This window comes from Mirounga leonina, unplaced genomic scaffold (genome assembly GCF_011800145.1).
Source record: "Mirounga leonina isolate KUSES-001 unplaced genomic scaffold, KU_Mleo_1.0 Mir_91, whole genome shotgun sequence".
In the NCBI taxonomy this organism is placed as follows: Eukaryota; Metazoa; Chordata; class Mammalia; order Carnivora; family Phocidae; genus Mirounga; species Mirounga leonina.
The window spans coordinates 25283488-25308819 of NW_023270839.1; the positions used below are offsets into that span (position 1 = coordinate 25283488).

The window sequence follows — 25332 nt, forward strand, 5'->3', positions numbered from 1 at the left end:
TATGTCAAGAACAGGATGAAAGATTAGTAGAAGTTAACTGGACAAAGGTAATAGTCAATTCAGGGAGTTCAATTTCAAATAGATGGGATAGAGAGGTTAATAGGGAGAGGGAAGAAACATATGAGAAATATAGAGAGAGGAGGAAAAAAAGTGGTAATAGATTGCTAGCTATCCTTCCATTTGACATAGAAGTGCTTACCTCTGCTATCTAAACTCCACTTTATCTTTTTCTCAAAAATTCCTCTATCCTTAGTGATTTTAAGGTTCATATCTGTCCCTAGTCCTCTCATCTAACCATTTATTTTCCCCTCCACCTCTACCCTGCACTCTTGAAGACAGCAATTCTCTGAGAGTACAATGTTATGACAATCCCAACCTATCTATGACTTCATTCAACAACATATTTGAGCACCTACTGAATGCCAGCCACTATTACAGGTGATAGGAATGTAATAGTGAATAAAACAAAGTTCTGCTCTCATGGAGCTTACAACCTATGAGGATGAGGGCAGCAGAAAGGCAATAAGTACGTATACAGATCAAGTGGTGATATAGTCAAAAGAAGAAAATTAGCAGAGTAAGATGAATGTAAGTGATGGTGGGAAGGATGCAATTTTATATAAGGTAGTCAGAGGAAGGCCATCCTGATACATGGTGACCCTGAACAGGGAAAAGAGCCATATGGCTATTTGAGAGGAGAGTTTGGGACAGAGGAAACAGCAAATACAAGGGTTTACAAGTAGGAGCATGCTTAGGATGACATGAGGACAACAAGGAACCCAGTAAAGGAGAGGACAGAAAATAGTATCAGAAAGGTAGTAAAGGGTAAGTTGACATAGGGCCTCCCAAGCCATGGTAAGGATTTGGATTTTATTAAGGAGAGTAGGAACCATTAGAAGATTTAGAGCAACCATTAGAAAATTTAGAGCAAAGGAATGACATAATCTGACTTACATTTTAAAAGGATCACTCTAAAAACAAAAGGATCACTCTGCTGCTTGTGGAGAACAGACTGTTAGTAAGGCAAGGACAGAAGTAAGGATATGAGTTAAGAAGCTACTGAAATAATCCAGGTAAGAGATGAATGTTGGCTTGGATCAGAGTACCAGACATAAAAATGGTTAAGTAGTATCTGGTTAAGTATCTGACAAAAGTTACTAGATACATTTTAAAAGATATAGATCTAGATATATTTTAAAAATATTTAAAGACATGTGGATTTACCATCGGATTATTTGAGGGGAGAGAGACAAAAAGAGGAGTCAAGAATGATGTTAGCTTTGGTTCTTATCAGTGCAAGTAGAAATCCTTGTAACACAAAGTAGAAGTTTTAAACTCCAAAATAAACACTAATAGTTTGGGAAAAATCATTCTGATAATAATGCAGCCAGATACTGTCTATGTATCTATAGGGTAAGTTTTCTTAAACAGAAAAGTTTGATTCGTATGCAGAATTTTTTTTACTTAGTATTACTGAAGTCACAAATCAAAAGTAGGCTAAGTACAGAAATGTATCAACAGAATTATTATTTTTTTAAAGATTTTATTTATTTGAGAGAGAGAGAATAAGAGACAGAGAACATGAGAAGGAAGAGGGTCAGAGGGAGAAGCAGACACCTCGCTGAGCAGGGAGCCCGATGTGGGACTCGATCCCAGGACTCCAGGATCATGACCTGAGCCGAAGGCAGTCGCTTAACCAACTGAGCCACCCAGGCGCCCCTCAACAGAATTATTTTAAAGAGGTAGAAAAAAAATGGCATTTTGTTGCCATGAGGTTTTTACCCACAGAATTTATTTCATTATTAGTTTAACTCCCCTCAAAACAAATCTTACCAACTTGAAGTTAATCTTAATCATTTGCTTCAGTGCTTTAAATCCCCATTCTCCTTTTTCACCTTCAAGTTCCAAAACCTAAAAAATAGAAGACATTTTTAGTCTAATTTAATGCTAATGTTATTTTTTAATGACACCAATGTCTGTTTTGAATTAATTTTACATCATATGCATGATGAACATTTCCCCAAGAATTCCACCATTTCTCAATGCCATTTTTAAAAGGCTTTAAAAAAGAAACAGGTCTTAAAATGCTTAAGGATAAGTGAGCTTATTTAATCAAGAGATTAAATAAGAACTACTGCTCAATTATTCTATAATCCCAGAAGTCCTTTTTTTTCCTCTGAATAATCCATTGGTAAGAATAACCCAAAAGTTTATCAGTTGTCAAGAAATCACATTAATTAATAGAACCACACCTGTGTGATCTGTCCTCCAAAGAAGGAACAAAATTGTAGGGATAATACTTATTGATCATCATATTGGTTTCCTTCTGTCAGAACCATACTAGCTTTTCAGGACAATGGCCCTGCTTTATAGATAGCTTGATTAGAAAAAACAATAGGATATTCCTTTTAAAATATCTGCTTGTACTGCAATGCAAATTTATTTACAGGATTATCACTCAGTATCCAAAACACATTTCTGAGATAAAATTCTGAGACATCATTTGAAAAAATAAACTTTAAGACACAGAAGCAATCAGAAAAACATATGAACCTTTTGAAAACTGCTTAACGCTGCTTTTGGGTCATCTTCTTTTAGTGCTTTGGAATTATAGTACTGATTTTCCAAATCCACATTTGGCTCAGAGTTACTATCTTCAGAGTATTCCTGTGTGTTAGGAAGAGATACTAAAATGAAAAAGAATTCCACACATTGCCCTGTAAAAAGTGAATACTGTTAAGATGGAAAAACCATACATTTATACAAAACAACCTTGCACACATAGGTAAAATGCCACTGACACTTAATCATTATTTAAAAAAGAAGTGAAAAAGCCAAAATCAAGTGGAGAGAATAGAATAATTTCTTTCTTTCAGATCAAAACCACAATTTCCATAGAATAAACAGAAAAGCAAAATGTAAAAAAATAATATTGGTTAATGACTCCCAATTCTGCAGTGGTTAACCTTTTGTTGGTCACAGAACCCAAGAAAAATCACTGTAAATGCTAATTACTACATAAATGCTAATTATTCATCTTAAGTTCTGTAATTTAAATTTCTCTACTCCTTAAGTCTAAATTTCCTTGTTCTAAATGGCCTATCTAGGATGGTAATCTGTATATGGCAGAGTAGTTTATTGCTAAATATAATTATATGTTAATAAGAATATCTGCTTTATGTGCATTCCACATTACCCAATAGCTATTAACGTACTTTAACTAGCTTTATAACAAATCAAACTAAGAGCAACTGAATTTATATAATTTTATTTGACTTTTACCACATAAATTCAGTTCTTAGTACTGAAACAGTAAGTAGAAAGGAAAACTGGAATAAAACAACTATTTTGTGGAGCAGTATAAAAAAGAGTTTAAAATAGTTCCAAGATACTCAATTTAATGATGAGGATTATAAAATATACATAGGTTAGTATAATGAAAATCATTATTTTAGGAAGACACAAAATTCTTTCCATCAGGTACAAGTCATTACAAAAGGCAAGCTTACGTCAAATCAAGAACAGTACCTGGAAGTACAAAAAGACAAGAACAGTATTACAGTTATTTCTAAATCCAAATACTTAGTAATTTTTTTGAGATACTCATGAAAAATCTGTAATAATTCATAAAGGCCAAAGAATGAAAGAAAGCATAGTGAGTGTAGCGCTAGAGAGCTCAAAAATACATGAATACAAGATGAGTTTTTCCTGTGACCAGCAGATGGAGGGGGATGTTTGATGTTAGTATAAAACCAATTTTATCTGACCACAGAGGTTTTGTTAATGTGCACCCTCTAGAGGACAATTACTTCCTTGTGTAAGGACAGGAAACATGGATGCAGTCTTCCAGACCTGATTGGGAATTCTGTTATGTTTAACATGAAAATCCTTTACAACACTTCTCTTCGGGATGAGATCAAATTCTGGGTAATGAATAAATTTCATAATCAATCATTCACTTCTTGACCATGTAAGCTAGGTTTGACTACAACTGATCAAACCAGAAAAGCAATTAATAAAGTCTTAATAAACAAGCTAACTATATATCAAATAATACTGTGATAGTGAAGGCTTCTGAGCTAGGTTTTGAAAGATAAATGGGGGTTTGCCTGCTAGGGAAAATAGGAGAGGGGAAAGAGAACAGTAGATACAAAACAGCATCATAGGAGGTAACTAAAGAACTAAAAGCAGTCACATTGTTGGAACATAAAGAGTACTTATTGATTCTAACTTCAACATAAATCTCAAATTCATGCACTTTCCTCTCTCTCCTTTGCCACCACCCTAGTCTACCAAGCCACTTCCATCTCCCCACAGACTTCCCGTTATCATTTTTAACCTCCAAATTCCAACTTTCTCGTGGTAAGCAGCCAAGATAATCTTCATAAAATGCAAATTAGTACATTCCTTTTCTCAAAAATGGTTTCATATTGCTCTTAAAATTAATTTCAAAAATAATCGAAACCTAATTCCTGACTATACATCCAACTGTATCTCTTAATTAAGCTCTCCCTGAGTCATTCTGCTGCACCTGGCCTTACCACACAAGTGGCCAAAACTCTTCCCCCTCTCTCTTCATCTGGTTAACTACTACAGTGTCACCTCCTCAGGGAGGACTTGGGAGTAAAGCGTCACAGCTATAAAAACTTCTCTACACCTTTGGAAATCAGTTCTTCTCTAGCTAACTGTTCAGTAACAATTTAGGACTAGCTAACTAAACCAGAAAATGATTTTTCTGCAACTCAAATCTTCAGAATACACCCCTGAACCTGGAAATAATTTTTTTTTATTTGTATCTATCACAAAGTCTAAGAATTTGGACTCTCACCCAAAGTCCACTTATTTTTGGTTTCTTAGCCCGTAACAGATTATAGTAAAACAAGTAGGCCAGGATATGAGTGAGTAGAGGGAAGTAGGGAAAGTAATATTTTAAAAATAAAAAATTTCAATTACCCAGAAATGACTGAACTCATTATAACGCTGAAGACAGGAACCTTTACATTTTCTACCATGTCTAACATAGTTCCTTATTATTCACAATCACTGAATGCTTCTTATAGTACAAGATTGGCTACCTACAACTTCTGATTGGCTTCAGACTAGTATTTCTAAACTTTAGATGTTATAACTCCCCCAAATCACAATAATCAAGATAAGGCTTAATCGAGTACTCAACATTTTATGAATATATTCTTTTTGGTTTTTCATATTACAGCTGACCCTTGAGCAACATGAGTTTGAGTTGCATGGGTCCACTTACATGTGGACTTTTTCCCTGATAAATACAGTACAGTGCTGTAAATCTATTTTCTCATTATGATTTTCTTAATAACAATTTTTTCTTTCCTTACTTTTTTAAGAATACAGAATTTAATATAACATATGAAATATGTGTTAATTGGCTGTTTTGTTATCAGTGAGTCTTCTGGTCAACAGTAGGCTATTAGTATAAATTTTGGGGAATAAATACAAATAAAGAATAGTTTAAATTTTGGGAATAAAAAGTTATACATGGATTTTCAACTGGGGGTGGTGGTGCCCTTAATCTCTGTGTTGTTCAAAGGTCAACTGCATATGGATGAAGAAGTGGAATGTATAACATTTTTTGCATAACTGCAATTCAATTCTTAAAGAGTATTGCCAAAATGTATAAATACATAAGAACTGATGTTACTGACTGGCATTCTTATAATTAGGCAGTCCCTTGTTAGGATCTGCAACAGCATATTCAGAGGGTTTGAACCAGCCTCTGTGACATCACTAACCTGCCATATGCAGTTCAATGAATCACTACAAGCTGTGTACTACAGTAAACTATTCTTCAGTTATTACTGGGATATTTTGAGAAGTCTTTAGAATAAATCTGTTATTTAGATATCTACTGTTAGATACCTATTTAGATACTCAGTGATAATGATCTTTAGCATATTCCAGCAATGAAGTGTTGCTCACACAAATGCAAATTAAATCTTTCCCCTTAAGCTATTCATGGTCAGAGACAGATATGCAAATGAAACAGGAATGCCCTAACAAAATAACGACACATTATTAGGTACACTGGCAGCTTAAAAAAAGGAGTGAGTTAGAAGAAGTAAAAGTTACCTGAAGCAGGTCTAAAAATATGAATAGGAGTTGCCTGGGGATAAGGAAAGGCATCTGAAACAAAACAGTTAACGTGTGCAAAGGCATGGAAGCTTGTAATGGTACTGCATAATTTAAAGAAGCATGAATAGTCAGACTGGGCTGAAGCACAGGATGTGTATAAAGAACTGATGAGAGATAAACTAGTATCAGACAAAGGAACAGGACAAAAGAAGTCTAGCAAGGAGCTTAGATCAAGTGGAGCCACTAAATAATTTTACGGGGAAATAATCAGATTGTGTTTTCGGAAGAGTACTCTGGTAGTAATGAAGTAGCCTACTGGAGAATCTTGTAACAAACAGTCTGGCTAAAAGATGATGGAAGTTTGATTACAAGTAGTAGAATAGGGAGAAAAGGAAGAAGATAGAATACGTATAGAAGATGTCAATAAGTATAGAAGATGTCAAGTGATGTTCGGGATGTAAAATAAAAAGGACCCACCAAAGGGGCACAGGATAAAAGCAAAATAAAAGTTATCTCTAGTGACAGGGGTGCCTGGGTGGCTCAGTTGGTTGAGTGACTGGGCTCTTGGTTTCGACTCCGGTCATGAGCCATACATCGGCTCCGCACTCAGCACCGAGTCCGCTTGAGAGTCTCTCTCTCCCTTCCCCTCTGCTCCTCCCCCTGCGCATGCTCCCTCTCCCTCTCTCAAATAAATAAATAAATAAAATCTTAAAAAAAAAAGTTATCTCTAATGACTATCGATGACTTGGTTACACACAGCGTTGTTAGTCAGAATATATTATACAGAAAGTATTAAATAAAAAATGTTGAACTCAATTCCCTTATGTCAGATGAGAAAGAACTATAATTTGTAAAAGTTTAAAGAAAATGCTTTTAAAAAGAGAAACTGGTATTTCAATATATTAAGAATGCTTTAAAAAACAAAAACAATTAAGCAATATATGAAACGAAAGCACATGAACATTGTTAAAAGGATTAAAAAACCTAAGTTTAGAAGTTCCACCTACTTATATAATAACTCATGTCCTAACACTCCCCAAAGCAATCTGTGATCCATGCGCACACCCAAATCTATTCTTCCTTCCCCAAATGTGCCACATAATTCAAATTCTCTTGGCATTAACTGTTCTCTCTGCTAGGAATTCTAAATTACCTCCCCTCCTAACAAACTTCCCACTTTTCTCCTATGTGCTTCCCAGCCCTAAAAGTCCTGGAAAACGTATTCATCAAGGCTTACCTTCCTCCAACTAGCAATAGAAATTTTCTCCTCAGTCATGCTTCTCCATGACATGCATCTCTCTAACATGGGCCTTGCTGAGTGTTTTGTTCCCACCTCCCCTTACCTCACTACTATGAGCTTCTCAAAAAGCAGAACTTTCTCTTCCTCATTTTGGTATCCGCAGAGTCTAGTATAATACAAACTGCTCAATAAATGTTCGCTTAATTGAAATGAAAAGTGGATGAATATTCCAAAATAATATACAAGAATACAACAGCCAGGGGCAATACTGACTCTGTTGGAATGCACCTACTGCTAAACAGGGTCAGTTTCATAGTTCCTACTTATTCCCGTGTCCCTTGCCAACAGAGGTCTTTGAAATGTGCTCTAGAACACAAGACTCACCAATAACAATGCTTGCCAAGCCTTGATCAGGTCTTGACAACTGAACTAGATGTCGGGCACAGAGAGGCAAAGGGCAAGGTCTCACTATCCTTAAGGACTAGATAACAATTCAAGTCCTAGGTAGTCATTTGTGGTTTAGCCATTCATAAAGTTGTCCTAAGTTTTTAAAATTTCACTTAAGTTAATGGGTCCTAATTCATCTACAGTGTAAATCAGAACATTCTTTTATTTGTCCTAAACTTGCAGTCTTCAAATTAAATCTTCCAAAGAGAGAAATCATAAATGTCATTAGACCTGGGATATACTTTTGACTCTCCCACTAATTTGTCCTGTAAATTTAAGTAAGACATTCAGACATGATGCTTCAGTTTCTCTCTTATCAAATGTGGGGGGTTAAATCCTAGGAACTTTCTTTCTTTTTTTTTCTTAAAGATTTTATTTATTTTTTGACAGAGCAAGAGAGGGAACACAAGCGGGGGAGTGGGAGAGGGAGAAGCAGGCTTCCCGCCAAGCAGGGAGCCCGATGCGGGGCTCGATCCCAGGACCGTGGGATCATGACCTGAGCCGAAGGCAAACGCTAACGACTGAGCCACCCAGGCGCGCTCAACACTTATTTTTGAAGCAGTAATTTCAAGAGGTAGTAAAGTTACTCCACTCACACGGATTATTAAGTAATGTTTGTGAAATTCTGAAGAAAAACTTCACTAGATGTTTCTAACCTAAAAGAAAGAGTATCACCGAGTTTGATGGTCCAGCTTATTTTTCAAACCTGACTCAGAATATAGTTTTCGACATCTACAAAAAAAGACAAAACCTATCACTGAAGTTTAAAAAAAAAAAAAAAAGCTGCACATTGTTTATAACAGCAAAAGAAAACAGGCCAAATGCTTATCAAGAGAGAACTGGTTATATAAAGTATGGCACATCTATACAATCAATGCAGCTGTAAAAAGAAAGAAATGAGCTTTTTGCATACTTACATGGAATAATCTCTAAGGCACGTTAAAAAACAAAGTACAGAACAATATATATAATAGGCTATATCCTGGATTAAAGACAAAGAGGGGGATAAAAACATGTATTTGATTACATATGGGGAGGAATGGGAACTGGACAAATGGGGAACGAGAATGGAAAGAAAACTTTTTATGTCTTGTCTTTGAACTATGTGCCTGTATCACCTATCTTATTTTTTTAAAGAATTTTTATTTATTTGACAGAGAGCACAAGCAAGTGGAGTAGCAGGTAGAGGGAGAGAGAAAAGCAGGCTCCCTGCTGAGCAAGAAGCCAGGTCTGGGATCATGACCTGAGCCAAAGGCAGTCACTTAACCAACTGAGCCACCCAGGCGCCCCCATGTATCACCTATTTTAAAGATTTTATTTATTTATTTGACAGAGAGAGACACAGCAAGAGAGGGAACACAAGCAGGGGGAGTGGGAGAGGGAGAAGCAGGCTTCCCACCGAGCAGGGAGCCTGATGCGGGGCTCGAACCCAGGACCCCGGAATCATGACCTGAGCTGAAGGCAGACGCTTAACGACTGAGCCACCCAGGTGCCCCTGTATCACCTATTTTAAAAAGCTACATGCTTCAGGTTCTTTGAAGACCATTTGTAAGAAGAACTCTAAAAAATTCTGAGCCATGACAAAATCATTGTTTGGCCTCTCATGACCAAAGTAAGATTTTTGTTCATCATTTGTACCCTAGAACCTGCCCCTTCTCACCTCAGCAATAAAACTAATAGAGGTTCACTGTGAAAGGTTTGTAAGAAATAAACAAATTTTAGTTTTCCTGACACTTTTCAGATCTTCCGTTTTTTCTATATTTTCCCACTTAACAAAATAAATTTTATTCCCACCCAATAAAATTGTAATAGATTACATATTTATAATGTATATGTGTTCACTGTGTGCATAGCATTGGTGATCAACCCTTCTCCCGTGTGAGGGTTTTCAAGGCAAGCAATCTCCCTCCCTCTCTACAGCTGTTCACAGAAGGCTACACAAACCTTAGCTGGGTCAATAAAACTCCTTCCTAGGGCTTTGCTGTTAGAGCTAGCAAGGAACACCCTTTTGCCTTTGGGGTTCTAATACCAGGAAGATGCTGCATTACATCTTGTGATGTAATGTGAAGGCAATTATGCCAATACAGTGAGGAAAGCAAACCAGGAAGAGAGAGAGAAACAAGAAAAATACCCACCACCATCATCTGAACCATGAATCCAGCCATACTGATACTTCCTGGTGATGTGTGCCAACACATGCTCTTCTTAGTTTAAGCTAGTTTGACAATATTCCTGTCTCTTATGCCCAAGAGTCCTGGCCAATAAAATTTATCAAAAGTTTTTCGTATCACTGAATATTGTTGAGAGCACGGTTTGAATTGCTGACATAGCATTCCATCATATGGATATACCATAATTTATCTGTCATTACCTTATTAGTACTCATAGTATTAGTATTCTCCTACTATGGATAATTTGGAGTTGTTTCCAATTATTTATGATTAAACATGTTCAAGTTTCTTTTAAAAGCCTCAGCTGTAGAATCAAATTTCATCTTCATGAAGAATACATGCAGAATTCCAAATTCAAATATACAATGCCCTACCTATCACAGGATCTAAATAATTTTTGGAATGAAGTGGGTCTATCTTAAGTCCTTTCCAAAAAGATTATTAGAAGTACTCAGCAACTTCATGCTAGAATGGCTGGACTGTGGAGCTACAATACAGTTAACGTATCAATAGCTTATTAACTTAATGAATGGTAGTATAGTTATTACTTAGTATTATCAGACCAGCAAATAATCAAGACATTTACCAGTACCATCTCCTACCTCCCCATTTACTGCTACATAAATTCCTATGCCTAGAAAATGCCTGCTTCTGGGGCACCTGGGTGGCTCAGTCAGTTGGGCAGCCGACTCTTCATCTCGGCTCAGGGCTGGGTCTCAGAGTTGTGAGTTCAAGCCCCACGTGGGGCTCCATGCTGGGCATGGAGCCTACTTAAAAAAAAAATTAAAGAAAAGAAAATGCCTGCTTCTGCTTCTAATAAAAAAATAAAATAGGTCTTAGAAATAAGAGCTCAAGCAAATTAAATTTCTTTCACATTTGTTTCTTCTCTTTTAAACTAAGTTGGGTCTCTTTTCTTTTAGATCTTGGGCACAAACCATTAATTATTTTCTTATATAAAAACAGTATAGTTTTAGAAACAGATTTTTACTTTTCCTGGTGGTATCCTAACTACCTACTTCCACCAGATTGAGTAAGTACAAAAAGTGATTTAGGGTATTAAAATTTATCAACAGACAACCTACAAAAGATATGCTGAATATATCTGTGGTCAGAAATACTCACGGCTTTAGTTAATATTTTGACTAAAACGAAACTGCAAAATTTCCAGAAAATACGTTTTTTTTAATAAAAAAAATTTCCCTAGAACAGCAAGTCAATTCTTTTGACTCTTTAAATCCCAAGAAACAAGTCCCAGGCAAGTAACTATGAAAAACACCCAACTTCTCTTTTGACAACATGTAAGCAACCAGCCCCCTTAATCCTTTTTTTTTAAGATCTTATTTACTTTATAGTAAATAAGATTTTCCTACTTGATATCTGATTGGGAATCGGAATGGTGTCTACATAGGACAACTATGGGGGAGGGGAGGACTTTTTAACAGAATACTGGGGGGAAGATTTCATTTAATTATGTAGTAGTGTAAAATCTTACCTTTTTTGGTTAAGAAAAAAAAGTCAGAACGACCATATATTCAACTTTATTGTATTTATATTGTACATGTAGCATAGGCTCTAAAAGGCTGGAAAAACCTAGCCAAGTTAAACAATGCATGTTTAATTAAAGTTCTTGTAAAAATTGAGTACTTTATGGGACAACAAAATTCTCACTGCTATTCCTACATTACATTCTCAATGATGATCTTCAAGTGTATCACAGTGCTAATAAGTCATGTACTCAATAAACTACTGCTTAGGAAAGATAAGCAGACATATTTAAAAACAAAAATCAAAAATATGTACATTTTTAAAAGAGACACACTTCCACAGTTATGAAAATACCTGTAATATAAATAAACATGCAATAAAAATGCACATGATATCACAAGTAATACATTCTTAATGAACTGCCTACAACCGGTTTGATCTGCACAAACTAAATGTAAAGCAAAAATCATTACTATTAGCAGAACTCTACATTCAACTTTCAGAATTATCAAAACCTCTACTATGATTTTCAGGTAAGAGCAAGCATTTCCCTCTACCTTTTGCAAATGTGCCTTCATTTAAAACAGATTAATTGTAAATGACTATACAAATAAGTTTTACACGAATTCAAGACAATGTATTTATGTTTCGGGAATATCTAGCACTTAAAATATAAGATGAGCCAGATATCCCTAAGCATCTACTTCATAACTTGACGATAATGCAGCATCACTATAACATACAAGAAACATGCACAAAAACGCCCCAAAATAAAAAAAGTTGATGCTAATTCCTGGCCCGGATAATTTTTCTTAGTACGCACAGTTATCGTTTCTGAAGAGCAACCTGAAATAGTTGTGAATTTTTTTGAAAACCTGTAAATCCGTTTAAGTTAAACCTTGAATCTTTACATATCACCGTTCAGCTACATAAATTCGTTCATTTTTATATTGTTGATATTTTTAACTTTGAATACTGGGAAATCTCTAAGTCAAAAAAGAAATCCACTGGGTCAATCCCCTTATCTCCCCCCCCCCAAAACAAACAAAAAAGCAAAACCTCCCCAGCTTTTCTCGAAACAAGTAGTTTAACTTTTTTTTTTTTTTTTACGGGCTATCCTTGCCCTGAATGCTCTGCTGCACCTTTACCTTAAACCAAAACGGACCCTGGACAAGACTTATTATTAAGCTCTGTTTCCAGGAGACCCACAAGCGGCGTTTCGCGGTCAGGCCTGGGAGCAGTAAGGCCCCCCAGTTTTCAGACCCTTCTCTCAGTATTTCGCACTCGCTCAGTTCCAGGGTGAAGAAGAGGGGCCCGGAAAGCTGGGCCCGAAAGGGCAGAGTCAGGGCCTAGACCGCTGCACGATCCCCGAGGCGGCTCGCGCGGTGGGGAGGAGGTAGGAGGTACCGAAAACCGGACGCCGGAGGCCAGGGGTGTCTATGTAAACGGAGGAGGCGCTCAGACTTGGAGCAAAGCTCGGGACCCCCTTCGCTGCCTCCTTTACCCTCCCCTCCCCCATTCTGGAGAAGCAGGGCCCGGGCCCGGTGCGGGAAGTGGGAGAAGGTAAACCCGTCCTGTCACTGCACCGGGAGAGACTGGAAGAAGCACATGTTCTACGGGGAGAGACCGCGGTCGCCCCTGCCCCAGCCCCTAAAGCCAGACACCACCCTTAACCCCAGAGTTTCGTCCCCTCCGCCTCACCAGGTCGTAGTCCTCCTCATCATCGCACATGAAATCATCCTCCATGTCAGACATCTTGGCCGGGAGGGGGGGAGAGGGAGGAGAAATTGGAGACAACCTCCTCCCACAATCCTCCACGGCTCAGAGGCGTCACTCCCAGCTTCTCCTCGCCTTCCCGTCGCTCTTAGAGGAGCTGAATGTTTCCTCCCGGAACAAATGCGCTCGGTATCGAGAGGATTCGCTACGACGCCAAAAGGGAGTGCACTGCCACCTCTTCCTGCGAGACGGTTGGTGCCTTAGCAACTAAACCTAGCAACTGGGGAATCGTCTAGTGCTGAGGATCTCTGCTGAAGGGCCTTGGAAACCTTGCGCTCACACTGAGCAGTTTCCAGCCTCCTGGGCAAGGGAACAGTCTCTTCCCTTGCCTGGGACTCTGGAACCATTTCATTCTGGTGAAAGTAAGAGGCACCGTAGGATCAGAAGCCTTTCGCGGAGAAAAGACTGACATGCCCGTCCTATTTGACAGGTAGTAGTATTTCTGCCTTGATTATCTATGTGCATTTTGCCCACACATTGTGGTGGGTGTTCCTGTGATGTTTGGAGACCTTTTCAGCAGCACGGTTTACACATAATGTTTGTTATATCTGTAGTCGGCAAAACGATGCTGTGGCTATCCCAAACCAGTTAAGCATCAATCAATTGAGGCGCCTAAAATCTTATTCAGTTTTTCAACCAATTATAAACTGACCTTTACTGCCCTTAAGCAAAATTAAGATGACAGGTAACGACTGGTTTTTAAAATATGCATTATTGTTGCACAAAATCATTGGCAGAATTCGAAATGAAAATGAAATACAGTGGGGAACTGCTTTTTGAACAGCATTTCCATATAAACTTCTAGTTCTGTCCGCTTGAATCAAATTTTATATAGTTATAGCACAGATAAAATTGCGGATTATTTTTGCACCTAGTTATGTAACAGCATAGGACAATATATGCAATATGTTCTTGACAATGATTATTTTAGTGGTTGTATAATAATCCCTCCATTGAATGTACCAATGCACCATGATTTACCTAAGCATGCCATTAATATTATACATTTAGAATATTGCAAAAACAGTACTGTTTTAAACAATTTTGCAGCGAGTATCTTTGCCACTTTATTTTTTCTAAGGAAAAAAACCCAAGAGGAGGAATTACAGACTGGACTTTTTAGTAATCAATTGAATTGCCATCTTTTTGGTCATAGTTCTTAAAGTTATATTTATAACAATAACACTGGCTACCTATAAACAAGGTTTTTCCCTAGTAGTCTTTTCCTGCCAATATTTTATCATGAGAATTTCAAACATACAGAAAAATTGAAATAGTCCAGTGAACATGTGTATATCCACTATCAGCTTCGTGTTTGTGTGTGTAGTCCCTGAAACAATTGAAAGTAAAATGCAGATACTGTGATACATCACTCTTAGATGCAGCTATGTATATTTTTTAAGAACAAGGACATTTTCTTATGTTTTCAGATCCTTATTACATCAAGAAGATTAAAAATTCCCTAATATCCTCTAATATGAAGCTCATATTTAAAATTCCCCTATAAGGCATAGGATTTTAGAATTGGAAGAGCCTTTAATGATATCATTTTAGGGTCTAAGGCTTTCCAAGCATGGCAGTTCATTAGATTATAAACTTCCCAAATCCCACACCAGAGATTCTGACTTAATAGGTCTGGGGTAGAGCTCAGGAATCTATACTTGCAAACCTTAAAACAAACCAAAATCTCCCTATAACTGGGGTGACTGTACATCCCAGTTTGCCTGGCACAGCCCTGATTTTAGTACTGTTGTCCCAGAATAATAATTATCAGCATTAATTACTCTCAGAAGTTTGGACAATAAATCACATGGTTACTCTACCTGAAATCCATAATTCTTCAAAAGATAAAATAGAATTCCAAGGTGGTTAAGAGGTTTATTTGCTCAGAGTAACCAGAACTACATAGTTTTGCATTCTAATCAGTATAGCAATTTTGCAATTATCTATTAACCGTGTGGATAGTGATCACATGAATAAACCTGCATGTTGATTTACACTGAATTTATTGATATAATTTTCTGCTTTTTAGTGTAATTCTTTACTCCTACAAAGGGGAAAGAATTCAAGTAAGTTAGTGACTAGGAGCCCTAGAAAAACTGCAGCTGAATGTTGAGCATAATATTCTTTTTTTTTTTTTAAGATTTTATTTTTATTTATTTATTTGACACAGAGAGAGAGACAGCTAGAGAGGGAACACAAGCAGGGGGAGTGGGAGAGGGAGAAGCAGGCTCCCGGCTGAGCAGGGAGCCCGATGTGGGACTCGATCCTAGGACCCTGGGATCATGACCTGAGCCGAAGGCAGACGCTTAACGACTGAGCCACCCAGGCGCCCGAGCATAATATTCTTAATCATTCCCAAATTAATCAACCCAGTCTGGAAATTTGCTAAGACAGGCAAAGAGATCTTCACAGTGTTTAGCACACTGCTTGGGTACACAAGTGCTAATACATGTTTGTTGAATGAATAAACATATTAATTTTTCTGTGCAAGGAATGCACTTATAGCTATCACTATGCATCAAAATCTTTTCTGTCCTTAAAAATCCATTTAAATGTCACCTTACTCACATGACCTATCCTGAATACTTTGTGCAATTATGATACTCTCTTTTTCTTGACATCAATTTTATTCAATGGTAAATAATAATAATTTTTTAAAACTCTAACAGGGAGCATTGATGTGATGTGGTTCCCTTGTAGAAAGTGGATCCTATATTTAAAAAAAATATGTAGAAAACTTTATGGAGGTATAATTTATAAGCTTTATTGAGGTATATTAAGCTGCACATACTTAAAGTGTACAATTTGATGAATTTTGATATATGTATACGCCTGTGAAACCATTACCACAACCAAGGTAACATATTTATCACTGCAGAAGCTTCCTCATTACCTCTTGGTAATCCTTCTTTTTCAGCCCCCTTCACTTTTCCCAGGTAACCACCAATCTATTTTTTGTCATATAGATTATTTTTTGCTTTCTGGAATTTTATATAAATGAATCATACAGTATGTACTCTCTTTTGCCTGGCTTCTTTCACTCAGTATAACTACTTTGAGATTCATCAATATTGTTTCAATTGGTTTCAATTGATTGTTTCTTTTTATTGCTGAGTGTTCCCATTGCATGGATATCTCACAAGATATCTATTCACCTGCTGATGGATATTTGAGTTTTTTCAGTATTTGTCTAATACAAACAGAGCAGCTAGGAACATATGTGTACAATTTTTTGTGTGGACATACGTTTCATTTCTCTTGAGTAATGTGGTGGACAGAGGTGGTTTCCTTATTAACCATGCTCTGGGATAATCCTTTCCCCCTTGAATGTGGGTGGGATCTGTGACTTGCTTCTTTTTTTGTTTGTTTCAGCTTTAGTGAGATGTAATTAACAAATAGATGTGACTTGCTTCCAACCAATAAGATACAGCAAAGGTGATATATGTGATTATGTGAACATAATTACCTTGCACACAATTATATTACATTTAAATTACATTTTACTGGGAGAGACACTATCTCCCATGCTGCTTTGAGAAAGCAAGTGGCCATGTTATGAAGGATCATGTGGCAATGAGCTGAGGGTCACATCTGGCCAATAGCCAGCAAGAAACTGGCCTTCACTCTGACAACCCACGAAGAACTGAATACTGCTAACAGTCAGGTGATCTTAGGAATGAATCCTTCCCCAGTTGAACCTCAGATAAGACTTTGTGAGACCCTAAAACAGAGGATCCAGCTAAGCCATACCCTGACTCCTGAACCATAGAAACGGAGGTAATCAATGTGTATTGTTTTATACTGTTATGTTTGTGGTAATATTGTTATGTAGTAATAGATTTGAATATGGATAAATACCCAGCAATAGAATGGTTGGTAGGTGTATGCTTAACTTTTAAAGAAACTCTCAAATTGTTTCTTTAAGTGGTTTTGCCATTTTGCCGATCTATCAGTAGTGTATAAGAGTTCTAGTTGCTCAACTCACAGTGTCAACACACAGTGTGGTCAGTTGTTTCAATTGTAACTACTCTAGCAGGAGTATAGTGGTATATCATTGTGTTTTCAATTTGCATTTCCTTAATGACTAATTTTGAACATCTTTTCATGTGCCTGTTTGTCATCCATGTATCTTTTTTGGTGAAGTATCTTTTCAATTCTTGTGCCCATTTTTAAATTGGGTTATTTGTCTTATTACCATTGAGTTGTAAGAGTGCTTTTTGTGCTATTTATGTTGTATTTAAGGAATATTTGCCAAAACCAAGGACACTAAGATTTTTTTATGTTTTCATCTAGAAGTTTTATATAGTTTTAACTCTTATATTTAAGAGTTTAATTTCAAGTTTAATTTTTATATATAGCATGAGGTAAATGTGGACGTTTATTCTTTTCTGCAAATGGATATCAAATTGTCCTAGCTTTGTCTGTTGAAAAGATGATCGTTCTGTGTTGAGTTGTCTTGGCACCTTTGTCAAAAATAATTGACATATAATTCCCAACATAATTTGACCCTTTAAAAGTATATTTTTGATAGCTTTGTTACTCTGTATTGTGATTATTTTATTCTTTATTAAGCTGAAATCTCCTTGAAGACACAACTATCTTACTTACCCCTGAATCCCCTGAAACTAAGCGTGCTTTGCCTATAGAAAATGCTCAATAAAAATGTGATGTGTTTAAGTAAACTCTAGAATTCATGATCCCTTACTTCTCTGGATTGAGACATATGGTTACCCCAAATAGGTTTATGATTTGACATCCCTTCAGATTGATCATCTTAAATTTTGTTAAACTACATTTATTTAGAGAGGCTGAACACCATATGTTAGAAAGCAAGAAAGGAGGACTCCTTTTATTAGTTAAAATCTGGACAGGAAACTCATGGTGTATTCAGGGGGTTAATTAAAAATTTAATGAAGGGACTGGCGTGCCTGGCTGGCTCAGTTGGTAGAGCATGAGACTCTTAATTCTCAGGGTTGTGAGTTCAAGCCTCACATTAGGCATAGTGTTTACTTAAAATACATCAACTGGATTTAGTAAAAGTTAAGATGGACTTCCCAACAGCAGCCGTGGTTGTAGAGAAACAAGAAATGCAGCTACTGCCACAACTGTAATGAAGGTGTGGTGTGGGGATGGGGTGGGGGGGATGGTGATAAATACCTCAACTTTGGCTGTAGCCTAAATTATATACTTTACTCAGGGAAGGAATTTTCTCTCCTTCAAAGGCAAATTGATGACTATCTGTTGTTGGAGCATATCCCTTGATCTTACCAACCAACCTAAGTGGCCTATCAAAATGTTATTTCCACCAACATTTAATACCCGCTCCTTCTTGAGAGGAGTTCTGCTAAGTACAATTTGCATGATCTCATTACATTCCCACCTTATAGACTAATGGTCTCATCTAGTTAATGCTCCTTTTAATCTGCCTCAGTCTCTTCAGATTAAATAAAATGTTGTATGTAAATGCATGGTGCTTACAAAATACTTAACTAAACGTATCATCTTTAACTCAATCAGCTACTCATATTAACCTTCAGAATGGTCTATACTGAAGTTACATCTTTTATCTCTAAAATTGCCATAGGAGGAATGTGCAAAAAAAAAAAAAAAAAAGGATGATTAGGTATGCTGGGAGTTTTCATTCCTTACACTGACATTGACCTTGTAAAAATGTCTCTTGTAAAAACGCAATTACGTACTTTTAGCAATATTATTGTTGTTTACCATTTTGGTATCTTTAATGCTCATTTGTTTTTATTGCCACCCAAAATGGTGACCATACATCCCTAGGTTTATGAAATGAACCACCTACTTTTCAGAATGATGTATGGTGTGGAGGCAAAGCAGGGAACAGACACAATTATATTGTAATTCCAAATTTGTCTTTGTTTGTTTCCTTTACTGAAATCTGTAAATTCTTTATGTTTTGCATTAATCCTCCCATGATTCCCCTGTGAACTAAAGGAGCACTGAGTGCTCAATTGACAATTCAAGTTTTACTACCAGTTAACGGTGTGACCTTAGGAAGTCACTTCACCTTTCATTTGTTCATTCAGTTCATCTTACCTATTAAGAATCTGCCAGATGCTGCCTAGATACACAGTTCCTACCCTCAACTTGCTTACTTTGTAGTGGTAGCGATGGTGGAGATGGTGAGACAGACAATATGAAAGAAAAGAAATGTGCAGAACTCATCAGAACTATGAAGGAAAGACAACAAGTATACTAGAATGATGTGCTTTTTTCGTAATCCCAAATGGGATTTCTCTAGGTAGCTGTAAAATGAAGGGATTGAACTGGATGCGAAGAGTTCTTGCAGTTTGAAAGACATGTATTTTCTTTTCACTATTAATTGTGTTCTGGGAAGGCCCAGTGATGCCTCCATTCTGGAAATAAGCAGATATGTTTAAATCAAATGCTGCATCAATTTTATACTGCCTTAAAGCAATAACTAAACAATTTAGTGTTATTTGAGGGTGTAGCTGCTGGTCACGAAAGAAAACAAGAAACACCCTAACTAAAAAAAAAAAAAAGGAAAGGAAAAAAAAGCAACCTGAGGCGCCAGGTTATAATTGTTCCCAGATTTATGCCCCAGGGCGCAGAAAATAAACTTCCTCAGGTGCTTCGCTCGCGCTCAGCGCAGGGGCCCCAGCGAGTCCCAGGTCCCAGTGCTCGGCGCTCCGAGCAGTACGGTGGCTGTACCTGACAGCTGCTGGGAGGGCACCAGGCCCTGGAACCCGGGGAGGAGGGGCCGTAGGCGGGGCCGACTGGAAGCAGCCGCCTCAGCAAATCGGCAGGATATCCGCAGGGTGAGGGCCGCTGCCGCCCGGAAGAAAAGGCTCCTGCGGCAGATGTCTCGTGATTACCTTGGGCGCTCTGTTTCGCCGGTTGGAACTGCGGAGGAAAGAAGGATCTAGCGAAATATGGCTACGGAGGGCCCTGCCATGCGTCGAGTCCAAGTGGCAGAACATCCCAGGTGGGGGAGAGGAGATGCCGCGCTTTGGGATCGCCTGGGTAGGCTAGGTGCAGATAGTGTCCTGGATTTCTGGCTCTTCGCTGGGTGCTTCTTTTGCTCCCGGGAGTGGACAGAATCCTTGGGATTTTATAAGGCCGAATGACTGGGCTTGCGAGAAAGACCACGCCACAAACACTTTACACCTTGATTCTTACCAAGGGTTGAGTGTTTTTCTTCATCCGTGAAGATCCTTCTTTTCCCTTTGGTGCTGAAGGTGGTACACTTTCTGCTGGGCTTTAGCAGAAGTGCCCAAATTAACTTTGAACTCCTTTTTTCTTCGCCTTGCCCGCCAGCTGATAGTGCTTTTTAAAGTCCCCTTTCTAAAATACTCACTGAAAACAAGCACGCCAAAATCCAAACAAAACCCCCTTGGTCTCTGCATCCCTTTAAACAAACCATAAAATCTATGCATTGTCACTTAGGGAATTAATCTGCTGCCAGTACCTAGCTATAGAATAACTTTAGTGATACCCAGTGGAGGATCTTTTCATTTGAGGGTATCTTGCAGGTACTTTGTAGAAATACTTAGTTCTGACATAGGGAAATCTCATAGAATGAAGTCTCTAACCTGCTACGTATTAGCGGGGCAGCTTTTCTAAGGTTGATTTCTCTCCCCCTTTGCTGTTTCTTTTTCTTTTTTTAAAGATTTTATTTATTTATTTGACAGACACAGCGAGAGAGGGAACACAAGCAGGGGGAGTGGGAGAGGGAGAAGCAGGCTTCCCGCGGAGCAGGGAGCCCGATGCAGGGCTCGATCCCAGAGCCCTGAGACCATGACCCCGGCCGAAGGCAGACGCCTAACGACTGAGCCACCCCGGCGCCCCCCCCCCCCGCTTTGCTGTTTCTAATTTTTACTTTTTCTCTGTTAATTTTTTTCTCTAACGTTAAGTCTTTAAGCTCTCCCCACTTCCTGGTTTTTCATAGTCATGTGACAGTTGATAATATTATAACTTACTAAAACTTGCAAATGCTTTTTTCACCCTTAAGAAATCAAACAATGGGTCTTTAGTTACCTGGAAGAAACATGGTTTTTGGATATGGAGACAAGCAGGGTTTAGACTACTTGTGTATGTCTCTGGATATCAGTATATTCTCTGGAGGTCCTTGGGAGGTACTGTTGCCCTTAAATACTTGAATGAATTAGGACACATTGTGAAAGACATGCTTCAAATAAAATTCATGAGGAATTCGTTATGTGAAAATAATCTGGCCACTTGGAGTTTAGTTTGTTTACATAAAACATATCCATGTATAAATTTCTTGTGTTTCTATTTGTTATGATTTAATCATAATGCTTAATATTTCTATAATTACTGTGTGTGGGGGAAGGGGCATAGTGGTAACAGGTACTAAAAGTGAAGAATTGCTTACTAGATTTCCTTAGAGTTGTTTCTCGCCTTTTATGAATTTCCCAATATTCATTCATGCAACAGATATTTATTTTTATTTATCATTCTGTGTTAGCCGCAGAAGAGATCATAATAGTGGTCAGATAATTGTGCTCCGCCATTTTCTTCTTCTTTTTTTTTTTTTTAAGATTTTATTTATTTATTTGTCAGAGAGAGAGAAGAGCACAAGCAGGGGGAGTGGCAGGCAGAGGGAGAGGGAGAAGCAGGCTCCCCGCTGAGCAGGGAGCCCCATGTGGGACTCGATCCCAGGACCCTGGGATCATGACCTGAGCCGAAGGCAGGTGCTTAACCGACTAAGCCGCCCAGGCGCCCTGCCATTTTCTTGTTTTTCACTTGTGCGTGAAATACAGTAATAAGTTTCAAGCAATGTTTTAGCCACTTACTCATTTTAGCAGGGATGAGTTCAGTTAAATCTAAATAGTATATCTGTAAGCCCACCTAATTGGTCATATGTTGCAATATGCTGAAGGGAAAAATAATGCATAAGGGCCCCACGGCCAGACTGTCTTCTTTGGAATTCCTACTGTTTCTTTAAAATGCCTCTTCGACTTCACAGGGCACATGATCATCTGAGTAAAGGCACTAGTCAATTGCATTAAACATTTCAGCAAACTTAATTTCTTTTTTCTTCTTTTTACATAAATGTCAAATAGAAATAGAAGCTCTATTTTTTTTTTTCCTGCATTTCAATCTCCCTGTACCATTAAGACTACTTCAAATTCCACTGTTCTAGTTTTCTTTGCATTCTTAGGAGAGGTGTGTCTTCTCTTTGGAATGAACCTTTAAATTGTTGGATTATTGGTTTTTGGTAACAGCTTTATTGATATATAATTCACATACCATACAGTTCACCTGTTTAAAGTTTACAATTAAGTGGTTTTTTAGTATATTCACAGGATTGTACAGCCATTGCCAGAGTCAAAGTCAGAACATTTTCATCATCCCCCAAAGAACTCTGTATCCTTTAAACTATCACCACCACTCCCACCCCACCCTCCCCTACCCCGCCCTAAGCAACCACTAATGTACTTTCTGTCTCTATAGATTTCCTTATTCTGGACATTTCAAATAAGTGGTATCATATAATATGTGGTTTTTTGTGACTGGCTTCTTTCACTTAATGTAATGTCTTCAAGGTTCATCTATGTTGTAACAAGTTAGCAGTATGTCATTCCTTTTTATGCTTGAATAGTATTCCATTGTCTGATATGCTGCATTTTGTTTATCTGTTCACTGGTTGATGGACATTTGGGTTGTTTCCACCTTTTGGCTCTATGAATAATGATGCTGCATGAATTGCATTCTTAATATGAAAGATTTGGATTACTTAAAAATATATTCATTAAAGCTTGAGAATTCCACATTTCCTTTCCTCACTATAGTCTCTGATTGCTATCTTATGCTGCCAATTCTTACTCCCTTCTTAGAAGTTATCTATTTGGTTCACATTCTTGTTATACTATTTTATCTTTATAGTATCATTGTATCTTTATATCTTTATATGCCATTTGACATAGGATTATTTTGCGGTGAAGGCAATCAAGAACAGCAGACATAGGAGGAGCTCTCTACCCTCCGTCTGTCTGCCTAAAAGCAGGGCATACATTTTTCCCTTCCCTTTGTTAAGGTGTCTCTCCACCCTTTATTTTGATGGAAGGATCAAAGTATATCATTATTACCATTTTTATAAAAATGGTATTATAGTCATGAAAGTGAAATCATATTTATTTTTCTGTTAATTACTTTTTTTCGTTTAACAGTATTTCTCAGAGATCCTGGCATATCAGTCCATACAGATTTATATCATTGTTTTTTAGGGCTGAGAGTATTTCATAGTATGAATACCATTATTTATTTAACCACTCAACTACACCGTACATTTAAGTTTCTAAATTTTTCACTCTCATAAACAGTGCTTCAATAAACATCTTTGTACATGTATCTTTGAGCATTTTTGATGATATTTCTTTAAGCTCATTGATGGAAGTGGAATCAGGGTCAAAATTAATAAATATTTAAAATTTTGATAGTTCCTGCCAAATGGCTCTGCAAAAAAAAAAAGATGTATTAGATTGTCTATTTCTTGTTAGTTTTTAGGAACTCTTTATGTATGTATGTGTTTTTTGTATGAATGGACGTAATTTTGGATATAAACCATTTGTTGTTTTGTATATATTATATATTGTTCCCAGTATAACACTTTGCCTTTAACTTGATGATGTCTTTTGTTGTGTAGACATTTTGTACTTTATTCATTATAGCACAGTGTTGAATGATATCATCCTTGTCCTTATTCTGATTTCAGTGGGGAAGCTACTAGTATTTTCTCATCATTTAAGATGTTTACTATTTTATGATAAATAGCCTTTATTAAATTTAGGACATTTCTTTCTTTTCTAGCATGTCCATGGCTTTTTTTTTATTATTTTAAATTTTATTTAAAAAATTAGTCATGGTTATTGAATGTTTTTTTTTTTTTTTTGCATATTTTGAGAGGATCATGGAATTATAGTTTTCCCCTTTTATTCTGTTGGAATAGTGCATTTAATGAAGAGATTTCCTGGTACTATCTTTATATTCCTGGAATAAACTCTGTTTGATCACAAATATTAAATAATGTGTGTTGGATTAAAATTACCAATATTTTATTTAGTTTTTCTCTTTTCACAAGTGATAATAGCCTATATTTTGCTTTTGGGGGCTGTTGTTGTTTTAGCATCTGGGTTATTCTGGCCTCCTAAAATGAGATGGAAAGTGATATAGGAAAGATGTTAGGGTTCAAAGCCGATGGCCAAGAAAGAATTCTTGAGACATCTTTGGTGCAAAAAGGTGGTTTTATTAAAGCACAGGGGCAGGACCCATGGCCAGAAAGAGCTGCATTGGGGTTGTGAGGGGTGGCGATTATATACCTTCAAGTTGGGAAGTCGGTAGGGATAGTGTAAGTCTCTAAGGAATTTTGGAAGCAAGGTTTCCAGGATCTTGAGGGGGCTAGTTATTGTTAGGAAAAGGTCATTTATTACTGTCCAATAAAACCTTAGTCATGAGACCCTTCAGATGTAGATCAGTGGGTCATAAGCTTGGGGGATGATTGCTAACAAATATCTTGGGGGATTTAGAGATAAAGGAAATTTCCAAAGGAATTTTTATATATTAAAGTGGCTTATAGGATCCTGGGGGGTCAGGCTAGGATTGCCTTTTGCCCTTAGCAAAGTGTCAACATCGAGGCAGCTGAGTCCCTAGAGGAATGTCACTCTGCCTGTTTCAAGGACTTGTCAATGGGCTGTAAGGAGTAAGGAAATTTAATTTCTCTTTTGCCTCTGTTTCCCACATCAGAAAGGCTTTCTACAGCTTGTACTGTTAGAACATTTATAAAAGCAAAGGATCATCTTTCTTTAAGGTCTGTCAGAACTAACTCATAACATTTTCTGAGCCTTGTTAAGGAGATTATATCTACCTTTTCTGTTTCTCTTCTGTCGATTTTTAGAATTTTATATTTTCTTAGAAAAATCACTCCTTTGTCTATATTAAAAATTTTAAAAATCTTTATGAATCTGTAGTCATCTCTTATTTCTCATATTGATTTTACATGACACTCAAATTTTTTCTATGTTATTGTTTTTATGAAAGAACCAGTTTGTAATTTTTTTGACCGTGTCTGCTATTTTCCCCCAGTTCAGTAAA

General features: G+C 37.2%; 2 protein-coding genes and 1 non-coding gene across 7 annotated transcripts in view; 2 read left to right on the forward strand and 1 right to left on the reverse strand.

The window, feature by feature from the left end:
* COPS2 (COP9 signalosome subunit 2) overlaps positions 1 to 13256 on the reverse strand; it is a 29400-nt gene extending 16144 nt beyond the window's left edge. For both annotated transcript variants that reach the window (XM_034994678.1, XM_034994677.1), the window contains exons 1-3: positions 13150 to 13256; positions 2554 to 2667; positions 1834 to 1911 (exon numbers count right to left, since the gene is read on the reverse strand). In XM_034994678.1, coding sequence (XP_034850569.1) covers positions 1834 to 1911; positions 2554 to 2667; positions 13150 to 13203 — 246 coding nt within the window. In that variant the 5' untranslated portion in view covers positions 13204 to 13256. The remainder of the gene's footprint in view (positions 1 to 1833; positions 1912 to 2553; positions 2668 to 13149) is intronic.
* Positions 13257 to 13325: 69 nt separating this feature from the next.
* The window catches only part of GALK2 (galactokinase 2), a 113835-nt gene continuing 101828 nt past the window's right edge, over positions 13326 to 25332 (forward strand). For 2 of the 4 annotated variants that reach the window (XM_034994673.1, XM_034994675.1), the window contains exon 1: positions 13326 to 13415. In XM_034994673.1, coding sequence (XP_034850564.1) covers positions 13345 to 13415 — 71 coding nt within the window. In that variant the 5' untranslated portion in view covers positions 13326 to 13344. Of the gene's footprint in view, positions 13416 to 13479; positions 13655 to 20031; positions 20204 to 25332 lie in introns of those variants that run through there. The other 2 variants (XM_034994676.1, XM_034994674.1) reach the window with 2 other exon arrangements.
* Positions 18154 to 18227, forward strand: TRNAK-CUU. The gene has a single exon. It is a non-coding gene; the product is annotated as a tRNA-Lys (tRNA).